Source organism: Cheilinus undulatus, linkage group 12 (assembly GCF_018320785.1).
Source record: "Cheilinus undulatus linkage group 12, ASM1832078v1, whole genome shotgun sequence".
Lineage (NCBI taxonomy): Eukaryota > Metazoa > Chordata > Actinopteri > Labriformes > Labridae > Cheilinus > Cheilinus undulatus.
In genome coordinates, this window is record NC_054876.1 from 30,343,693 (window position 1) to 30,360,355 (window position 16,663).

The 16,663-nt window shown below is 38.3% G+C and overlaps 2 protein-coding genes across 7 annotated transcripts in view; one reads left to right on the forward strand and one right to left on the reverse strand.

Annotated features, from left to right (window-relative positions):
• Positions 1–914: 914 nt before the first annotated feature.
• LOC121518395 (serine-rich and transmembrane domain-containing protein 1) lies at positions 915–14,530 on the reverse strand. Of its 3 annotated transcripts, none has more exons than XM_041800680.1 (2): positions 14,428–14,530; positions 915–1,639 (listed from the first exon to the last, which is right to left on the reverse strand). In XM_041800680.1, exon 2 carries the CDS (start codon positions 1,636–1,638, stop codon positions 1,294–1,296), a length of 345 nt encoding a protein of 114 aa, XP_041656614.1. In that variant the 5' UTR covers position 1,639; positions 14,428–14,530; the 3' UTR covers positions 915–1,293. The 3 variants fall into 3 exon arrangements, with proteins under 3 accessions (XP_041656614.1, XP_041656612.1, XP_041656613.1); XM_041800678.1 differs by having other exon boundaries at positions 915–1,643; positions 14,428–14,507; XM_041800679.1 differs by lacking the exon at positions 14,428–14,530 and adding an exon at positions 5,035–5,082 and having other exon boundaries at positions 915–1,643.
• Positions 4,125–16,663, forward strand: part of ccna1 (cyclin A1) — a 29,221-nt gene continuing 16,682 nt past the window's right edge. For 2 of the 4 annotated variants that reach the window (XM_041800675.1, XM_041800677.1), the window contains exons 1-2: positions 4,132–4,190; positions 6,709–6,819. The gene's annotated coding sequence lies outside the window, so the exon portion shown is untranslated. Of the gene's footprint in view, positions 4,191–6,708; positions 6,820–15,116; positions 15,284–16,166; positions 16,213–16,385; positions 16,495–16,663 lie in introns of all 4 variants that reach the window. The other 2 variants (XM_041800674.1, XM_041800676.1) reach the window with 2 other exon arrangements.

A 16,663-nucleotide genomic window follows, 5' to 3' on the forward strand; every position in this document is an offset into this window, starting at 1 on the left:
TCTACCCTTTACTTCAGCTGCAGTTCTTGGCCCAAACATGCCTAAAAGTTCTGCACAGTACAGCATTCGTTGTGGCTCAGTCATTGTGATGATTTTTTCATGATTTATAGTCTTAGATATAGTGTAGAAATTAAATAATGTTTTCTCACCTTCTTTTCCACATCTCTTTCCTCCTTTTTCATCCCTGTTTCAAACTCCATTCACTTTCTCCTCTCTCAAATAAAAACATAAAAAGCCCGAAATTATATGTTTAAATAATGCTAAACCAACTGTAGTCCTTAGTCCACATTTTTATATCATTTGATTTTTTGGCTATGTAAAAAGTAGACCACATGTAACACTACTAGAAACAAAGTTATATTTTGAGCAGAGTAAGCCATAATTATATCTTAAGCCTACAGTAGAGACAAGGCTGACAGCTGCACAGAGCTTTCATGCTTCAGTCACTATGGAGACAGCTATCAGACGCCATATGAGCTGACAGGAAGGAGAGGGTAATCCGTCACGCTGGTAGAGCTGTCGTTCAGAACCAGAATTTCATCTCACTATTCATGCCCCTTTTGACCCGGTGTGTCTGTAGCTGCTATGAAACGCTGACTATCTGTCAACGATATAACCTTTATTTCTGTCTCACCTTTATATCCAAGGCAGGATGACTTTGCTGTCACCTTTCCATTTTCTCTAGAGTATTATGGAATAGGTCGATATTTTGACATTTTTTAATCTATCTCATCTTTTGATGTGTTAAAACTTGATTAAGTTTAGGCATCACAACTGAGGCACAGTTATGAATTTCTGTACAAACTGGTGTTCTTTATTGCAATACTGTTTTTGCAATGTAGCCTACAGACATTGTTAAACATGCTGTTAAAGCATCACTTAGTTATGTCTTGTTCTACAGTAAATATGTCAAGTACAGTACAAGAAATTAATACAAAAACAAAGGAAAAATGTAGTTCCTCATTATTTTCTGCAAAAGAAAAGCAGTTTCTCTTGTCTACATTTTTGAATTAAGGCTTTTCAGTCCTTATCCCTTAAGACTGGTCTGTCACATTGTGTGCTGTTGTACATTTCCCATGAGCATTTGCAATCACATCATGCCTGCTGCACCATAAGGATGATTATATACATGCAACATGTGTAAAGTCACACCATTTTTGTGACTGAGTTTTTTTTTGTTTATTTCTCACAGTGAGGAAGTTCTGAGTGTGCATTCTTGATGTTTGCATGCATATAAAAGTACACCAGGCCATATACATGTCTGTGTGTCTCTGTGCAACCATCCTATTTCACTCAGGTGGACAATGAAGAGATGGTGGACCTCTGAGATGAGATACTGCAGATTTCCATGTTTGTGAAAGAGCTCCCTCCCTCACTGCTGCAATCAGGGACAGAGGAGGAGGAGGAGATGATATTTTTCAGCCTGTGGAGGGAGATGATGAGCAGCGTCAGCAGGAAGACCAGCAGGCCGAGGAAGAGCCACACATAGACATACACATTGCCCTGACGCCCTCCTGGTGAGGAGGCGGCCGCAGACGTGGAGGAAGAGGTCGGGGAGAATCGGAGGAAGGTGCCATTGTCTATGGGAGGGATTCCTGTCTCATTATGGTCGACCAGTGGGACGTCCATCCCTGACATCCTGGCTGACATTCAACAGAGATGAGCATGAGAGAGAAAAAAAGATGAGGAGATTTAATTTGAAATAAAGAAGGAGTCTGGCATGTTCATAATTTATAGGACCTGTTGGAGAGATTCATTATAGTCTGCTGGGGCTGTCAGGACTTTATTTCTCTACTTCAGTGTTGAAGATGCTTCTTGACACCCACATGCTCATCTCTGCTTAAGATTTAGAGAAAGGCAGAGGACTTTTGCCACTCAATTCAAGGTCAACAATTTACTTCAAGAGCCTCAGATGCACAGACCCCTAGGGAATATTAGCTGCAAACAATGTGAATTTTCTTTTCGCCCTTCAGATAGAGGGATCAGAAAAATAATTAAACAGCAAACAGACCCCATCATTCCCAATCATTTTTAATAGACATAACTAGTAAAAATGCAAATGATAAACTTAGCTTAAGGTTGAACAAGAGCTATAAATGCAATGCAGATAGTTGCAGCAAAGGCTTTACAGAAGCCCTAAGAAGACATGTCTCCATACATTTTATTTTTACTTTTTCCCCCTTGATGATAGGCTTATTTTGATAGTTTCTTTGAGTCCTCACCCAATTTATGCCCTTATCCCTTATCCTTATCCTGTGACAACAAGGCTAGTTTACCACTGAAAATAAATTAATTTACACCATTTTCTGAAGATTCCAAGAAATGAACTCACAATCAAGTGATGTATCATTGTTTGAGATAAGGACATTAACAAGTCAAGATCCTGGAAATAAGTTATCACAGGCAAACAGAGTAGTAGATGCACATCCTTTGAAGGCCTCGATAGAACTGGCAATTGTTTGATATTATGTGGTAATGCACATTTTAGGCTTCCATAGAACTGTCAAACAGTTAGTATTTGTGATATTGTAGACTTAAGACCACTAAAGAACTGTTAAATATTTGTAGTTTTATTATAATGTATATTGTAATGTATTATTTTTGCCTTAATAGCATTAGCAAACATGTTATTTTGTGGTAATGTCTGCTTAGGACCTCCATAGAACTAGCAAAGACGTGGTATTATGTGGTAATGTCTACTTAGGAGCCCCATAAACTGGCAAAATGTTATTATTTTGTGGCAGCATAATGGTTGGGCCTCCACAGAACTGGGAAACATTTGGCATTGTGTGTTAATTTATACTTCAGGCCTTCATAGAACTGGCAAACATTTGTTATTTTGTAGTAATGTTAACTTCAGGGCCTCATGAAACTTGGTGCCACTGTGGAACTGGTTAACATTTGGTATTTGTGAAATTGGAAACTCATGACCTCCACAGAACTCGCAAACATTTCTTATTTTATGATAAGGTATGCTAAAGGCCTCCATAGAATAGACAAACATTAGATAGTTGTGATCTTGTTGACTTAAGGTCACCATAGATCTAGTAAACATTTGCAGTTTTATTGTACACTTTTTGCCTCAACAGCATTAGCAAATATTTGTTACTTTGGTAATGTACACTTCAGGCTTCCTTAGAACTGGCAAAATGTTGTATTATGTGGTAATTTATACTTCAGGCATTCATGAAATTAAGGCCGCCTTAGAACTGGCAAATTTTTGTTATTTTACCGTAATGTAAACTTCGGACCTCCATAGCACTGGAAAACATTTGTTATTTGTTCTGGCTGTTGAGACTTGTCTCTGTTTCTTCTGTAGAATACGTTTTAATTATTGCAGATAACTTGCTAAAGTCAAAGAGCTTGACATATCCAGGGATACTGACTTGATAGTAACGCAGGGGTAACAGCAGGGGGAGCGCTAGTCTCGTTGAATGATGTTAGGCTCGGTGCCTAGAGCTGCTACATGATTAGAAATGAAATCATGTTTATCTGATGAAATTAACCTCCTCATAATCAGCTTTCACAAAGACAGCTGAGAGCTAACCCTCCTACACTACGTATTAAAACTGCTAATAATATTCCACCGCAAATTACTGAGTGAAACCAAACAAGAAGATAGGAGATGAGACGTTCACAGACGAAGAGGAGCTATTAGATATTTAGGTTAGGCCATTCTTGTGTCTCCTATGACTGCAGAGTATACTTCAAAGGGAGGAAAATGTGACCATGACAGGATGAAAGCAAGAGGTCAGCACACAGGCTTCATCTCAGTGATGTATGCCCATTTTCCTTCTTTCTGCCTCCTCTCTCTTCCTTCCTCTGCTTTTCATGGTTATGCATTTTTACCTTGGCCATATGTGTGCATGGTCACACAATATTCAGAATTGTGGAGTAAATAACTCATTTAATTAAATTATATACATGAACTGAAACGTGGAGGTGTGACGGTTGTGTGAATGTAGCGCAAAGGTGCAAGGATGCAACTTAAGACTTTTTCAATAGTAGTGGCATTCGTATATAGAAGTTTAATGTTTTTAGTGTTACTGGAAATAAGGTAATTTTACTTTGCTGGTATGGAATTGATGAAATAACAAATTTGTGTTCAGTTTGGTGTCCCTGAAGCCCACCCCACTTTCATTAGATCCCATTTTACACGTTGCATGCACATTATTGTCATGAATGTTAAGGTAAGACTACTATAACTAGACTGTGACTGAGAAAATACCGTAGAAAATTGTAGTGGGTTTTGGTCAGAAATAAAACTGAGTTTTACTGAACAGGCAGAGCTGAGGTATGTCTATGTGCTGGGGTGTTAGCGACTCAGGCTAATAGGTGCTAAAGTTTAGCTTAGCGAACAGCATTAACGGTTCAAAAAGTAAAAAAGTTTCTTAACACTACAGCGCTACAATGTTTTTCCAATAAAACTTGGTACAGGTGGTGGTGTAGCTTTTATATTTAACACCGGTCCATATAAACTGTTATTCAGTTGGTTAGGCTGGACAGTGATTATGAAGTATTGCTAGCCGTTATCGAGGCAGGCTATGCTAGCACCTAGCCAAAGTTGCGATGTTTGTTGTTAAAAGTCAAAAACTGTGAAAATTGTGTTAAAATAATAGAAGAGGATCATGAGAAGTAAGGATTTTTGAAGCTGTGACATAAAAATAATGTTAGGAAATTTTGAATTGTTTATGCTTCTTCTCTGTACTTCTGAATGCTACATTAAACGTAAATAAGTTATTCTTCTGTAAACAGGTGCATGAAGAGCACAGAAATTCTCAGGAAAACTAGACAGATTTGTACTTTTTGGCATAACACTCGACTCTCAGATGATCATCTTAGGAGCAAATGTTATAGTGATAATTCTTTGTGTTTCAACGGAGGTGGAAAATAACATTACATTTATTTAGATTACTGTAATTGAGTATGTTTAGGCGCTTTTTGAGTAGGCTACATTTAAAAATCGCTAATTTTACTTTTACTTAAGTAAGTTAACCCACTGTAACATTAATTTTACTGTAGTATAATACTCACTTTTCCACCTCTTGACTACAGACAGCACATAGCAGGAGAATTGTTCCACATAACATCCCACATGAATTTAACTTTATTTTAAAGGAGTGGCTTACTTGAACAACCTGTTTGAAAATCTACATCATATTGTTGTTGTCAATGAGGAAAGATCATTTTTTATTCTACAACTCATCGCTACTAGGCTATACGATATGGGAAAAATAATCTATTTGGGTCTTTTTTTTCAATATTTTTTTTTTCAATAAATATATAATTATTTAAGTTCTCATCTTATATAATTTTTTCAAATACACAAAAAATAAATAATTCTTCATTATAAAAAAACTCAATTTTAGATACATAACATAAACTGTTCTTTCCTGTAGGAAAGGCCTGTATGTTAGGATGAAATTAGACAATGTAAGAATCAATAGAAATAGCATATTTTTATTTATCTACTTAAATCACAAAGTAAATTGACTTATTTGTTAAACTTACAGCCTTGTACACAATCATGAAAACAACAAAGCTTTTGCAAACAAGTGTGGTGAAAACATCAATATAAGGGTCAGTAACAAGTAGGATTGAAAAACTTTGAAAAAATATCGAATAGTAATTATTGACTCGTATTGTGTTCAGTATGAATTGTTGTATTGAGGGGAGTGATGATTTTTGTCTCACTCATTCTTAATGACAAAATCATATTCAACATTAAGGAAAGGAGGATCTGTGTACTTATCTGGTGTTTTTTGCTGTCAGTGAGTCTGACTTCAAACAGCATGAGTGATTACAGAGCTGATGTCCACTGAGTTAACACCAGATGATAATAAGTTGCTATTTTCTGAGTAATCTTTTGCAAATGTGTGGCTCCAGTTGGGGCCTGATGTTTCAGTCTGAGCCCTTGAGCCACAAATGTCAATGTTGGTACAAAACCACTATTGACTTATGTCGCTTTTGAAGTTCAAGTGAGCCTCTCTGGACCCAAATTCTTTTATTCTCCATTTATTCACTCCCTTTCATTTTCTTCCCCATTCTCTCCATTTGTCTGCTCCCTTTAATTTATACCCCACTGTACCTTCAGGGAGATACACAGCATAATGAGGGAGGGACAAGCTAGGCTGCTCTTTCTTTTTATGATTGCATGTTCTTTTGCCCCTCAACTCTGTTTTCTTTATCAAATACTCTCAGTGGTCTTCCAGGCCCAGTGAAGAAGTATTTTGCCAATTCTTTTCAGACTCTCATTGGCCTTTTCTTACTGCAGCTTCTCAAAGTTGAAGCATTGGTATTCACTGTGTGTGCATGTGTGTTCCTTCTTTTTGCTGACCTCAAATTGGTTTTATTTTCAGGCTTTCATTTGCAATTGTTTATATCCGTGCTCACCTTTTACCCTTAAGAACATTTAGATTAATTTTATTCTGAAAACATTGTGTGACCCCTTTGGTCAAAGTTTTTTATTTTTTATTTTTTTTAAGTTATACTTACTGGTGAAAAACAAGTCTACCAGTATGCCAGTAGTTATAAATGCCACCCCACATATGTAATTTCAGCACAAACTGTGTCAGTCATATGAAATGTTAAACATGTCACTGAACCTCTGCCAACTCACTCATCCCTTGTGTTACTTCTGCTGTTCCACCTTATCTTGCCTATCTTGTTCTTCTGTCACTCCCACCCACTCTCTCCTGCTCTGTATAGGCTGCTGCTGTTAATGATACGTTGTTTTCAAATCTGTGATGAAGCTTGTTCGTCGTGAGCGAAGTGGCTGATAATTGGGCTTAATCATGCTTTTTGTATCCAGGCAACAAGGTATGTTCAGTTCTTTTTCAAGCTAATCTACTTTAAGAGGGCAGGCCATGCAGTCCCACTGAGGCTGAAGAGGTCAGACATACACACACAGGCACACACACTAATCCGCCTACACACAATAAATATCAGTGGTAATTTTCCTTTGTAATAGCTGCAAGCATAGTATAGAGAACACAAGAGCTAATTGGGAAAATGATACTTCTTAATGCAAGAAAATGATGTGAATGTTGAGTATATCATGACTCCTGACATAGTTAAGCTACAAGGCATGGTGGAGCTAAGTTTGTACTTTCTTTTCCTTCAGATCTATTAGACACCAGTAAAAGCTCTGCTACACTGCCCTCTCTTGTTGAGAATCTCAACTTCAAGCTTGTTTCATCTCTAACTTTGCTCAGCATCAGTGCCAAGGGTGGTTTAAAATTATTTCTGTGCAATTATTACCTTGTTCTTTAAACTTCCTACCACTGAGGGTTATGCCATTTGTTCTTGAGTTTGTTTGACAGGGACCAAATAATAGGGCTAGGGTTAGGGTTTTGTGCAAGTGAAAGGAGTTTTGGGAGGGTTACACCAAAAGGCTTTGGGGAATGCCCCCCCCCCCCAATCGAATGGGGGGGGGGGGGCATGGAGATCAGCAAAATCATGATCCATTGTAAAATTAATCTGTGTAAACAATTTATTTAAAGGTAAATAATAATAATTATTATCTCAGCAAATTATTCTTATCTCTGCTACAGTATATTACATTCCTCAAAATGTAAATACCCTTTTTTAAACAAAACTAAAATGAGTTAAAAGTGGAAAAATTGGTTGACAGAGGAAAAAAGACGAAGTGGGAAAAATGTATTGAAAGTAGCAAGAACAGGCAGGAAAGGTGGTCAAAAGGGGAAACAATAGGCAAAAACGAGCGTGGCAACCAAAAAAAAAAGAGAAATGGGCGTGGCATTTGATTACATTTGGGAAAATGGACATAAAAAATGGTGATAGTGGTAAAATTGGTTAAAAAGGAGGCAATAGTAGTTGTAAATGTGCAGAATGGCTTAAAAGTTGACAAAATGGACAGAGAAGGTGGTGAAATAGCATTAAAATTGGGTTTATAGTGGCAATAAGGATATTTCAACAGAGACAAAAAAATAGGCAGGAAGTGGCAAAGATGGGCAAACATTTGGCAAAATGGCTCAAAAGTGGCAAAACAGGAGGAAAAGAGGCAAAGTTGGTTAAAAGTAGAAAAAATGGGCAGAAGAGGTAATGGCAGTAAAAGGAGAAAGTTTGGTTTAAAGGGGCAAATTTTTGTATAAAGTGGCAAAAATAGGCAGGACAAAAAATGATAAAAAGGGTTCAAATGTGGCAAAAATTGGTAAAAAGTGTGCAAAATTAATGAAAAGGGGCAAAAAACAGGCAAAAGGTGGTTAAATGGGGATTATAAAGTGGCACTAATAAATTATGTCAGCTTTAAAACCCAATAACAATTTGACACACTTTTCAGCTCCCAATTGAGGGAACTGTTAGCCAGGATGCTAGTACCAATGCTACTTATCTAACACACATGCACTGATATCATCCATTAATCACAACTGGGGAGGGCCCACTCTCCAGGTTTGTCAGGGGTCCAGCCAGATCAGGCCTGCTCTACCTCTTCTGTTTGTACAAAGGTGACACCACAAACCCTGCCATGGGTGCTGATATTGAGTCTGCATCATCACAGAGCCAGTCTGTCTAGTACTAGCAGTTTGAGCACTCCTTTAAAGAAAGTTCAGAGACTCCTCTGTTAGTGTTCATGTTTCCTTGTGCTGTTCCTCCTCTGTCCCTTTAATCTGGTGCCCACAGTGCCACATTTGCTGACAAAGATGTCAGCCATGAAATTTCACCATCACATACACTTTTTGCACAAAGTAACAAAGAAAAGCCAAACATCAAATCGGCATGAAAACAAAGTTAGGGAGCTCTCAATCTACGGCTATTTGCCCTGTACCGTCCCAAAGCCCATTTTCCCCTTTCCTTACCCTCAGCTGAGTTTCATTCACATTACTCCCAGTCCAACTAGGGCTGAGTATGGATTTTTCATCACATGATACACTGCAAGCAAGCACTCTCACAGAACTGGCACTATAGAAAATAACACAGACAATATAAAATTAACATTCCCACTTTTTGTTTTATTTTGAGTCATTTTGTTCATACAGGGTTCTCTAACACTACAGCATTGTGAAAAATGATTGTGGCAGAAACGGTTGTATCTTATGTTGTGTAAATGCTGTACTCCAGTGCTTGTGCTGGTGCATGAGTTATTGTACAGTGCCTAGTCAGTCTTACACATGCCATGGCCAAGTCTAAGTATACCATCTGTTTACATGGTTCAGGTGGTTTTTATAACCTACACTACCTATTAGTAGGAGGAGCTCCAGATATTATGGCTAATTAGCTGTATTTTTTCATAGCCATCATTTCATCCATCTTTGACACAGTCTACAATTGCTCTTCTAGACTTCTGCTGTCACTGTGACCACTTTATTTCTTCCTGTTTTTCTTGCTTTTAAATGGAAAAGAAGAAGTCTTACTCCTTGACTTCACCCTGTGCAGAAACAGGCTTTTTAAAGCATCACTGGCTTCACAGTGGGATGATGGAAACTACTGGTAACTGTTCCTAAAAGATGCAATGGCCTGAAAATTCTCTTGAAGCGATTTCCAGTCCTTAGGGCCAGGCATCCCCAAAACCTGGGGTTCTTTGATTCGACTTTACAAATGTACATTTCTTTTTTCTTCTCTAACAGCTTACACTAGAAGAAGTGCCTCCTTCACTGTTCAAGTTATATTGGATAGGCTGCTCAATTATGGGAAATTATTATTATGATTTTGACTGATATTGAGATCATGATTATTATTTAGAAAAAAGATATATGGTTGTGTGTGAATTTAAAAGGATTAGCCTTCAGAGGAGGCCACAACTGCAACAAATTTTGCCAGTTACTTTGTATTGTTCTAGTTTCGCCTCTTCAAAACCAAAGTGGTTACTTGAACATTTGACTTCTTTTGTTAACCAAAGGCTGCCTTTCTGTTGTCTTCTTCAGCTACGCTGCCTCTCAGCTTCCTCATTCTTCCCTTTCCTCCTGAGCCTGCCAGCCTGGAGCTCTTCAGTGGCCTCTCACAGAAATGCTCCCTCTTTTCATTCCCAGTTATGATTTTTTTATGATCATGCATTTCCGCTTTTTAAGTGTCAGTATTGCTCTCCTGGCTATGTCAAGAGCTTTTATTAAATTCTGTCTACTCTTGGCCATAGGTGCTGTGGTCCTTTCAAACTGGGCTGCCTTGAGCAAATTTCCCATCATGACTTCTGTAGCTTTGCTCTCTTTCTCTGCCTCATCTCTCTTTGTTCGGTCTTGACTTGAACACATGTTTTGTCCACCATCAGACTCTTTCTATAGACAGTGGGCCCTGACCCCTAAAGCTCCTTTCTCTCCCTGATCAAACGCTTTCCTGAGCAACTCAATCTCTGCAAATCACTCTTCAAACAATCACATCCTCTGCTGGTGGGGCACGTTCAACAAAGCTCCTCCTGAGACTTTGTGCCGTGAAGCTTCCTGTGCTCCACTTTCTCAATCTGTTTCTCACCCTCGTCATTTTCTCACCATCTCTATAAATGGGACATAAATGGGACAATTTGTCTCATTTGTGCTATTCTTTACATGTAAATATTGTGGACTGTTGTCATTGTTGTATTTTTTGCTTAAATCAGTTTTATGATGCATTGTTATGTGACAGATCAGAGACAGTTTTTTTGTTATTTACTTAAAGTATTTTTCTGCATAAAGCTGGTTTACATAGTATTGTGTAATTTCAAGGCTTAGCACATACAGCCTTGGAGTTGCACAGATCTCTTTCAGTGGCAAAACACAGCCTTGAGTGTTAACAGTCCATGCATGCAGCAAATGCAAATCTGCACTAGAACCTTAACTTCCCAGAGACACACATTCTGTTGTCTGTTCAGCTCTAGTATTAGCTCTTCACCTCATGAATAATGGACAAGATCCATGTGAAGCAAAATGTCATGGCATTTGGGCCATATTCTGTTGTGCATTTGCATGTGTGAGTGTGTGGTGTACTTTCCAATACTGTATTCATACCCCATGCCAGCACAAAGACAAGCTGAGCAAATAGAGGTAACACCAGGGATATTCATTTAACATGCATGCTCATGTGTGATATGTAAAGAGAATTTCACACCTTCTGTATGTGCTCACACAGATATATGCTGAACAGTTTCAGCTCAAACGCCACATTGCCAGGAGGTGAAAGTAGCCTGAATTTCCAGCATGTTAAATATCTCATAGTCTGAGCTGGATCTGCTGAAAAAATCACGACCTGAGGTTCAACCACATGAATTCCAAATTGCCTCTGCAGCCCCAAATACCAGAGATAACCCAGAGGTCAGAGATATGCAGGAATGATGAAAGTATGAAGAAAGTGGTTTCACAAAATGCGACTTAACCTCTCAGCCACATTCTTTGTAAAAGCTAAAATCCTCCTGTTAGAGTGTTTATGGATTTAACTCTGTAGGTGTCCCTTTGTAAAGCTTGTACGACTAAAAGTACACATAATATATGCTGATAAATGACAGGCAAGACTCTAAATTTAGACAACGAGGTGGAAATTGAATAAATCTACCCTACAATGAACTAATGTTTTTATTCATTCCCTTCACATTTGAATGACAAAAATCTCGCAGAGCACCTGAGTGCACTCAAAGCTCCAGCAGGGGTCGAGCACTGCTGTTCTGCTGTTCTCTGATTCTGTCTGATATTCAGGGCATGAAAGGAGGATATGAAAAGTCAGAGCAGTGGTGTTTCAAAGAGGGTAGCAGAAAGGTAACATGAGTTTAACTCAGGAAATAATGATCATTATGAAAACAGAGTGGATGATGATTTTTGGTCAGTAGCCAGTGCAGATAATTAGCTTTTCTGCTTTGATGTCTGAGTGTGTGGATGTGTGCCTGTTAGTTCATCTCTGTTGTAAAGTTTATTTTTATACCTCGTTCTTCTATCATTTGATCACTCTAGAGACTTCTTACTACCGTAGACAATAAAATCACATATTTTTTGGAGTTCATGTTCATGTTATAATGAACAGAGGAGTGATGGGAATTATTTTCCTTATCAAGACCCCTCATGGATCTGAATCTTTCCACCTCTATCGATAAAGTCTACTTCTCTATTATTCAGTGGAAAGATGAGACTGCAGTTTTTTTCTGAACTAGTGTTTCTTATATTCCTTAATAATAAAACCTTTTTTCTGTCTGAACAGCTGTTTTATTATTTCATTTTCTTGTGGATACATTTGAACCAGGGCTGTAGGATAATTAAAATTTTAATGATCTCAGAAATTCTGTAGTTGTTTGTGATTAATCTTCCCATTTTGTTGCATTTTGAGATTCCATTATTTTACAGTTAAAACTGTTTTTTCATTTTATTGTGGAATTTTTTACTGTCTCAAACTAAAGGAAACTGACTTCCTGTCCGGGTACTGGCCTGCTTTGATTCTAAGAGAAAAACTTAATCTTATAATTATATTGTATTATTCTTCTGCTCTGTAGCACTTTGAGACTGCTGAAATGTAAAGTGCAATACAAATAAAATGTATTATTATTATTATTATTATTATTATTATGAAGGAACTTTGAGTATAGATTAAAGATTATGGCATGAACTTAACCCTGGTAAAAAGAACCCTTCCAATTTCAACATAGTTTTTTAGACCTCTTTACCTGTTTGGCCATCCTTGCAAGCAGCTGACCATCCAAATTTGTTTTTATGTAGTTGTGTTGAAGCCATTTGACACTGAGGACTTCAATCTGTTGATCAATGTACTCCATCACATTGGCATCTCAAACCAAGCAGCAATCTGGTTTGCCAACTATCTTTCTATTTTATGTGTTCAAATGGCTGGCCAACTCTTCTTTTCTGGACATCTCTAAAGGGGTGCCTAAAGGTTCAGTAATAGGATCCCTTTTTTTCCATTTATATTAACAATATGTGTGACTACCTATCAAATACCTCCTTTTATTTTTATGCTGATGATACCATTATTTATCTCTGTTCGTCATCAATAACCTTTTAGTTTTTACAGTCTACTTTTTGTGTTGTTCAATCTTGTCTGCAGAAACTTAGATTGGCTTTAAATGCAGACAAAACCAAACACATGGTATTCTCTAATTTAGGCAAATTACCAGGGAATATCCCATCAGTAATAACTTTGCAAGGGGGATTGATTGAGTGCGTCTTAATGGATAAATATCTAGCTTTTCATATTGATTGTGAGCTGTCATTCAAAGCACATATTGCTAACTTGGGCACCAAGTTCAGGGTAACTCTAAGATATTATTAAAGAAATAAATCCTGCTTCTCCCTCAGAGCTTGTAAACGTCTGCAACCATCACTCATATCTCATTACTTTGGACTCTGTTTTAAATCTGACTGTCCCTCTCTGAGTGCTCACTTGCTGACTCTGATTTACAAGGCTCCTCTTGGCTTAGTTAATCCTTTTTTTTGTACTCTTCTTCAAAGAACTAAAGCTTCTATGCCTTGCATTTTTGTGACATTTTTCATCATCTTGTACCTCATGTAAGGAATGGACTGGGATGTAATGCATTCGGTTTTGCTGCCCCCTCTGTAAGGAATACTCTCCAGACAGATTTAGGACTGGTCTGGACAGTGCGAGGCCATTGAACTGTGCCAGTGTTTTGAATTTATTACTTCAACTTCCTTCACTTTAATTTAGAATGAGCTTTGTAGGCTTTAAATTATTGTTTTAATGTATTAATTGTAATCTGACTTTTGAATATGTAATATTTTATGACGCTGACCTCTTGGCCAGGTCACCATTGTGAAAGAGATCTTGATCTCAGTGGTCTTCATCTGGTTAAATAAGGGTTAAATTTAAAAAAAAAAAAAGCTGACAATTTAATTTAATTCAGAAGCTTCATTAGACAGTCAATAAATATTGAACACCAGGGATTTGATTCAAGCAGTGTGGTTCAACTTGAGGCATGCATATTATAACAGGACATATGAGACTTGATAGCAGATTCAAAAGTTAGAGCTTTTCAGGTTTTGACAAATATTTTTCTTGGCAGAAGCAGATCTGATCCCCATCCCTACAACAGACTGCATTATTTTAAACATAAACAAATCCTGCTTCTGTTCAAATTGCACTTAAAAGACACTCTTTTATCCCCCTGCTTTACCCTCCATCTGGCAGCACAAAGCTTCACTCATCACCCAACTGTTCCTTCCCTCCTGTTCTCAACCGCCACTGAGGAAGCCTGCTCTTTTCACAAGTTTGTGAATGAATGTACACATGCATTCACCTCCTTAATCTTACTCCATAAGCCTCCAGGAAAATTGATTGATTTTTACTTTAATTTTACTATTTCATCATTCCTTATGACTGTACACAGTTAAAATGCACCAAACTTGATGGCAGCTGAAATTTGTAGACAATAAGCCTGAAAATTCTGTTAATACGGTGCCTGCTCTGTATCTCTCCTAAAACTATCTGTAAACATTAAATTTAAAGTAGTCTGAAGTATCAGCAGAATAGTAGATAATAAATACAGACCTTTTTGTGCGATGCAGCTCCTTGTGTGCGTTTACATTGTGCAGAAATCCACCCCGATGTGTTTGGTCTTTCAGTTGAGCAAACCAGATCTGTTGCCCCAGAGATCTTCTCTCTGTGCCTGTCCGCTCACTCGCCTTCTCCCCCCTCTCTCTCTCTTCTCCCTCTCTCTGTCATCCAGTGACACACTCACTCACAAAACAGACACTAGCTGGAGTAGACTCTCTTAGACTTGAAGCCTCCCTATGAATGGGCTCGCATTCAAAAGGAAGAACACACACACGCTAGATCTGTTACAGGGAGGCTGTGACTCATGAAAGATACTGATGTATTTTTTATTTAAAAAGTGAGGAAGAGGAAAGAAAAGAGGAAGCAGAATTAAATCTGATTCCAACCTCCCCCTTGTTGTGACTCCATCGGTCTCTGCCCTCCCACCTTTCTCTCCGTTATTCATCACCCTTCAATAATGACCCCATTAGTCAACAGCTAAATCTATTCTCCTCATTGTCATAGAGAAAATATTCCTCCCAGTTAACAGGCCATTCAATAGTTAGTCAACATGAGCAGACAAACAGCTACATTGATCAGCATATAGTTAGAAAAATAGTCTGGTAATTGAACAATAAATCAGTATTTGTCATTATGCCCTTCCATGCACAATCAACCCTTTGTTTTGGTTTTCGTCTCTCTAGTGTTTGTAAGGCCGTGCTCTCTGATCTCAGCAAACTGCGTCAGTGACATTATCCAGCAGCGAGCAATAAGCGACTGTCCTTGTGCCGTCAGACTCCCAACTGGCAGACGAATGAGAAAAAGCAGCCTGAGAGGAAAAGAAACAGAATTTCACACCTTCAGTTTCTAGGTGCAGCTTTACTCGCTTTTCTTCATCTTCAAGCTGTCCCTCTATTTATCTTCTCTGATCTCCTCTGTTATCAGTATGTTGCCTGAAGGATCATATGCTCAATCTGTCCAATTAAGGCCATGTATATTGATATGTTTATGATTTACAGTTGATGTAAATGATGATTTAAAGTTTCCAATCCATCCCCTAATTCATTGGTTCCCAACCTGGGGTCTGAGACCCCTCTGGGGGGAGGTCAAAGATCTTAGGGTGGGGTGCAAGACTTTGTCTGCTCTGAGGCTGCCAAAAATAGCTTTAAAAATTTTGACTTAAAGCCACGATAAAGCAGTTAAGTAGTTTATACAAAGGTCTTTTGGTAAGAAAAGAATGCATAGACCTTTTTTAGGGTTTTATCAGTGAAACTATTAAAATCTGTGTTGATTTTTGGCAGCAGTGTGTCACTTATTTTTTCTCTCTTGGATCCTGAGGGTGGCTCTGCTTTTCTTAGGTATATATAGGGGGGGGCTCCAAGGAAAAATGGTTGGGAAACACTGCCCTAATTCTTTCGTTATGTCAGTCTTGGTGGACCAGCAGTTAAATAACCACCCATAAGATCTAAACAGTATGTTTGGGCATTTCTGTCTTTATTCACTGAGATGGATAGTGTATAGAGTCAAAAGGGACAAAAGAGTGGGGGAGAGAAATGCGGGAAAAGAGCCACAGGATAGACTGCTCCCAGGCCAACCTCGTTCATGGGGTGCACCTTAACCACTATGCCATCTGCGCCTCACCCATCAGAACTCCTACTATGAACTTTGCTCATGTGGCTTTGAGGGCTCAGTGGAGTTAGCGTTATACAGTTTTTGAAAATGAGCATTAAGTGATTTATTTCCATTTCATTTAGGCCAGCCAACTCCATGGAAGGTTCCACACAGCTTTTACAAAATATGGTAAGAGAATTTAGAGTTCCCATTGGTAAAAAAAAACAAAAAAACCCTCCAACTAATCTAAAGTAAATTGTGTTTCTGACCCAGAACCTCATTTCTGAGCTTATTAGCACCTTAATGGTATTCATGAAGATGTTAATTGTGTGGCAGATGACACCTGTCTCTGCTCTGTGAAGGAGAAAAGGCGCCTCCTCCTCCACAGATGTGTCTGCCTGACACCATCTGCCCGCTGACATTGGCACTGGGGAGATGGCATAGAGGAGAACAGAGAGGGTACTGATGAGAGTAAGTCGACTTTATTTCATACCCAAATCCAACTTTCACAAACACCACGTGGCTGCTATTGATGTGTACTTCAGACATATCTGACAGCTATGTGAGGGGGTCTGGGATTTCTCTGATGAGGAAATATCTGTTTGGGAATATTTTTTAAATTTAAGCTCCCCTAGAAGAA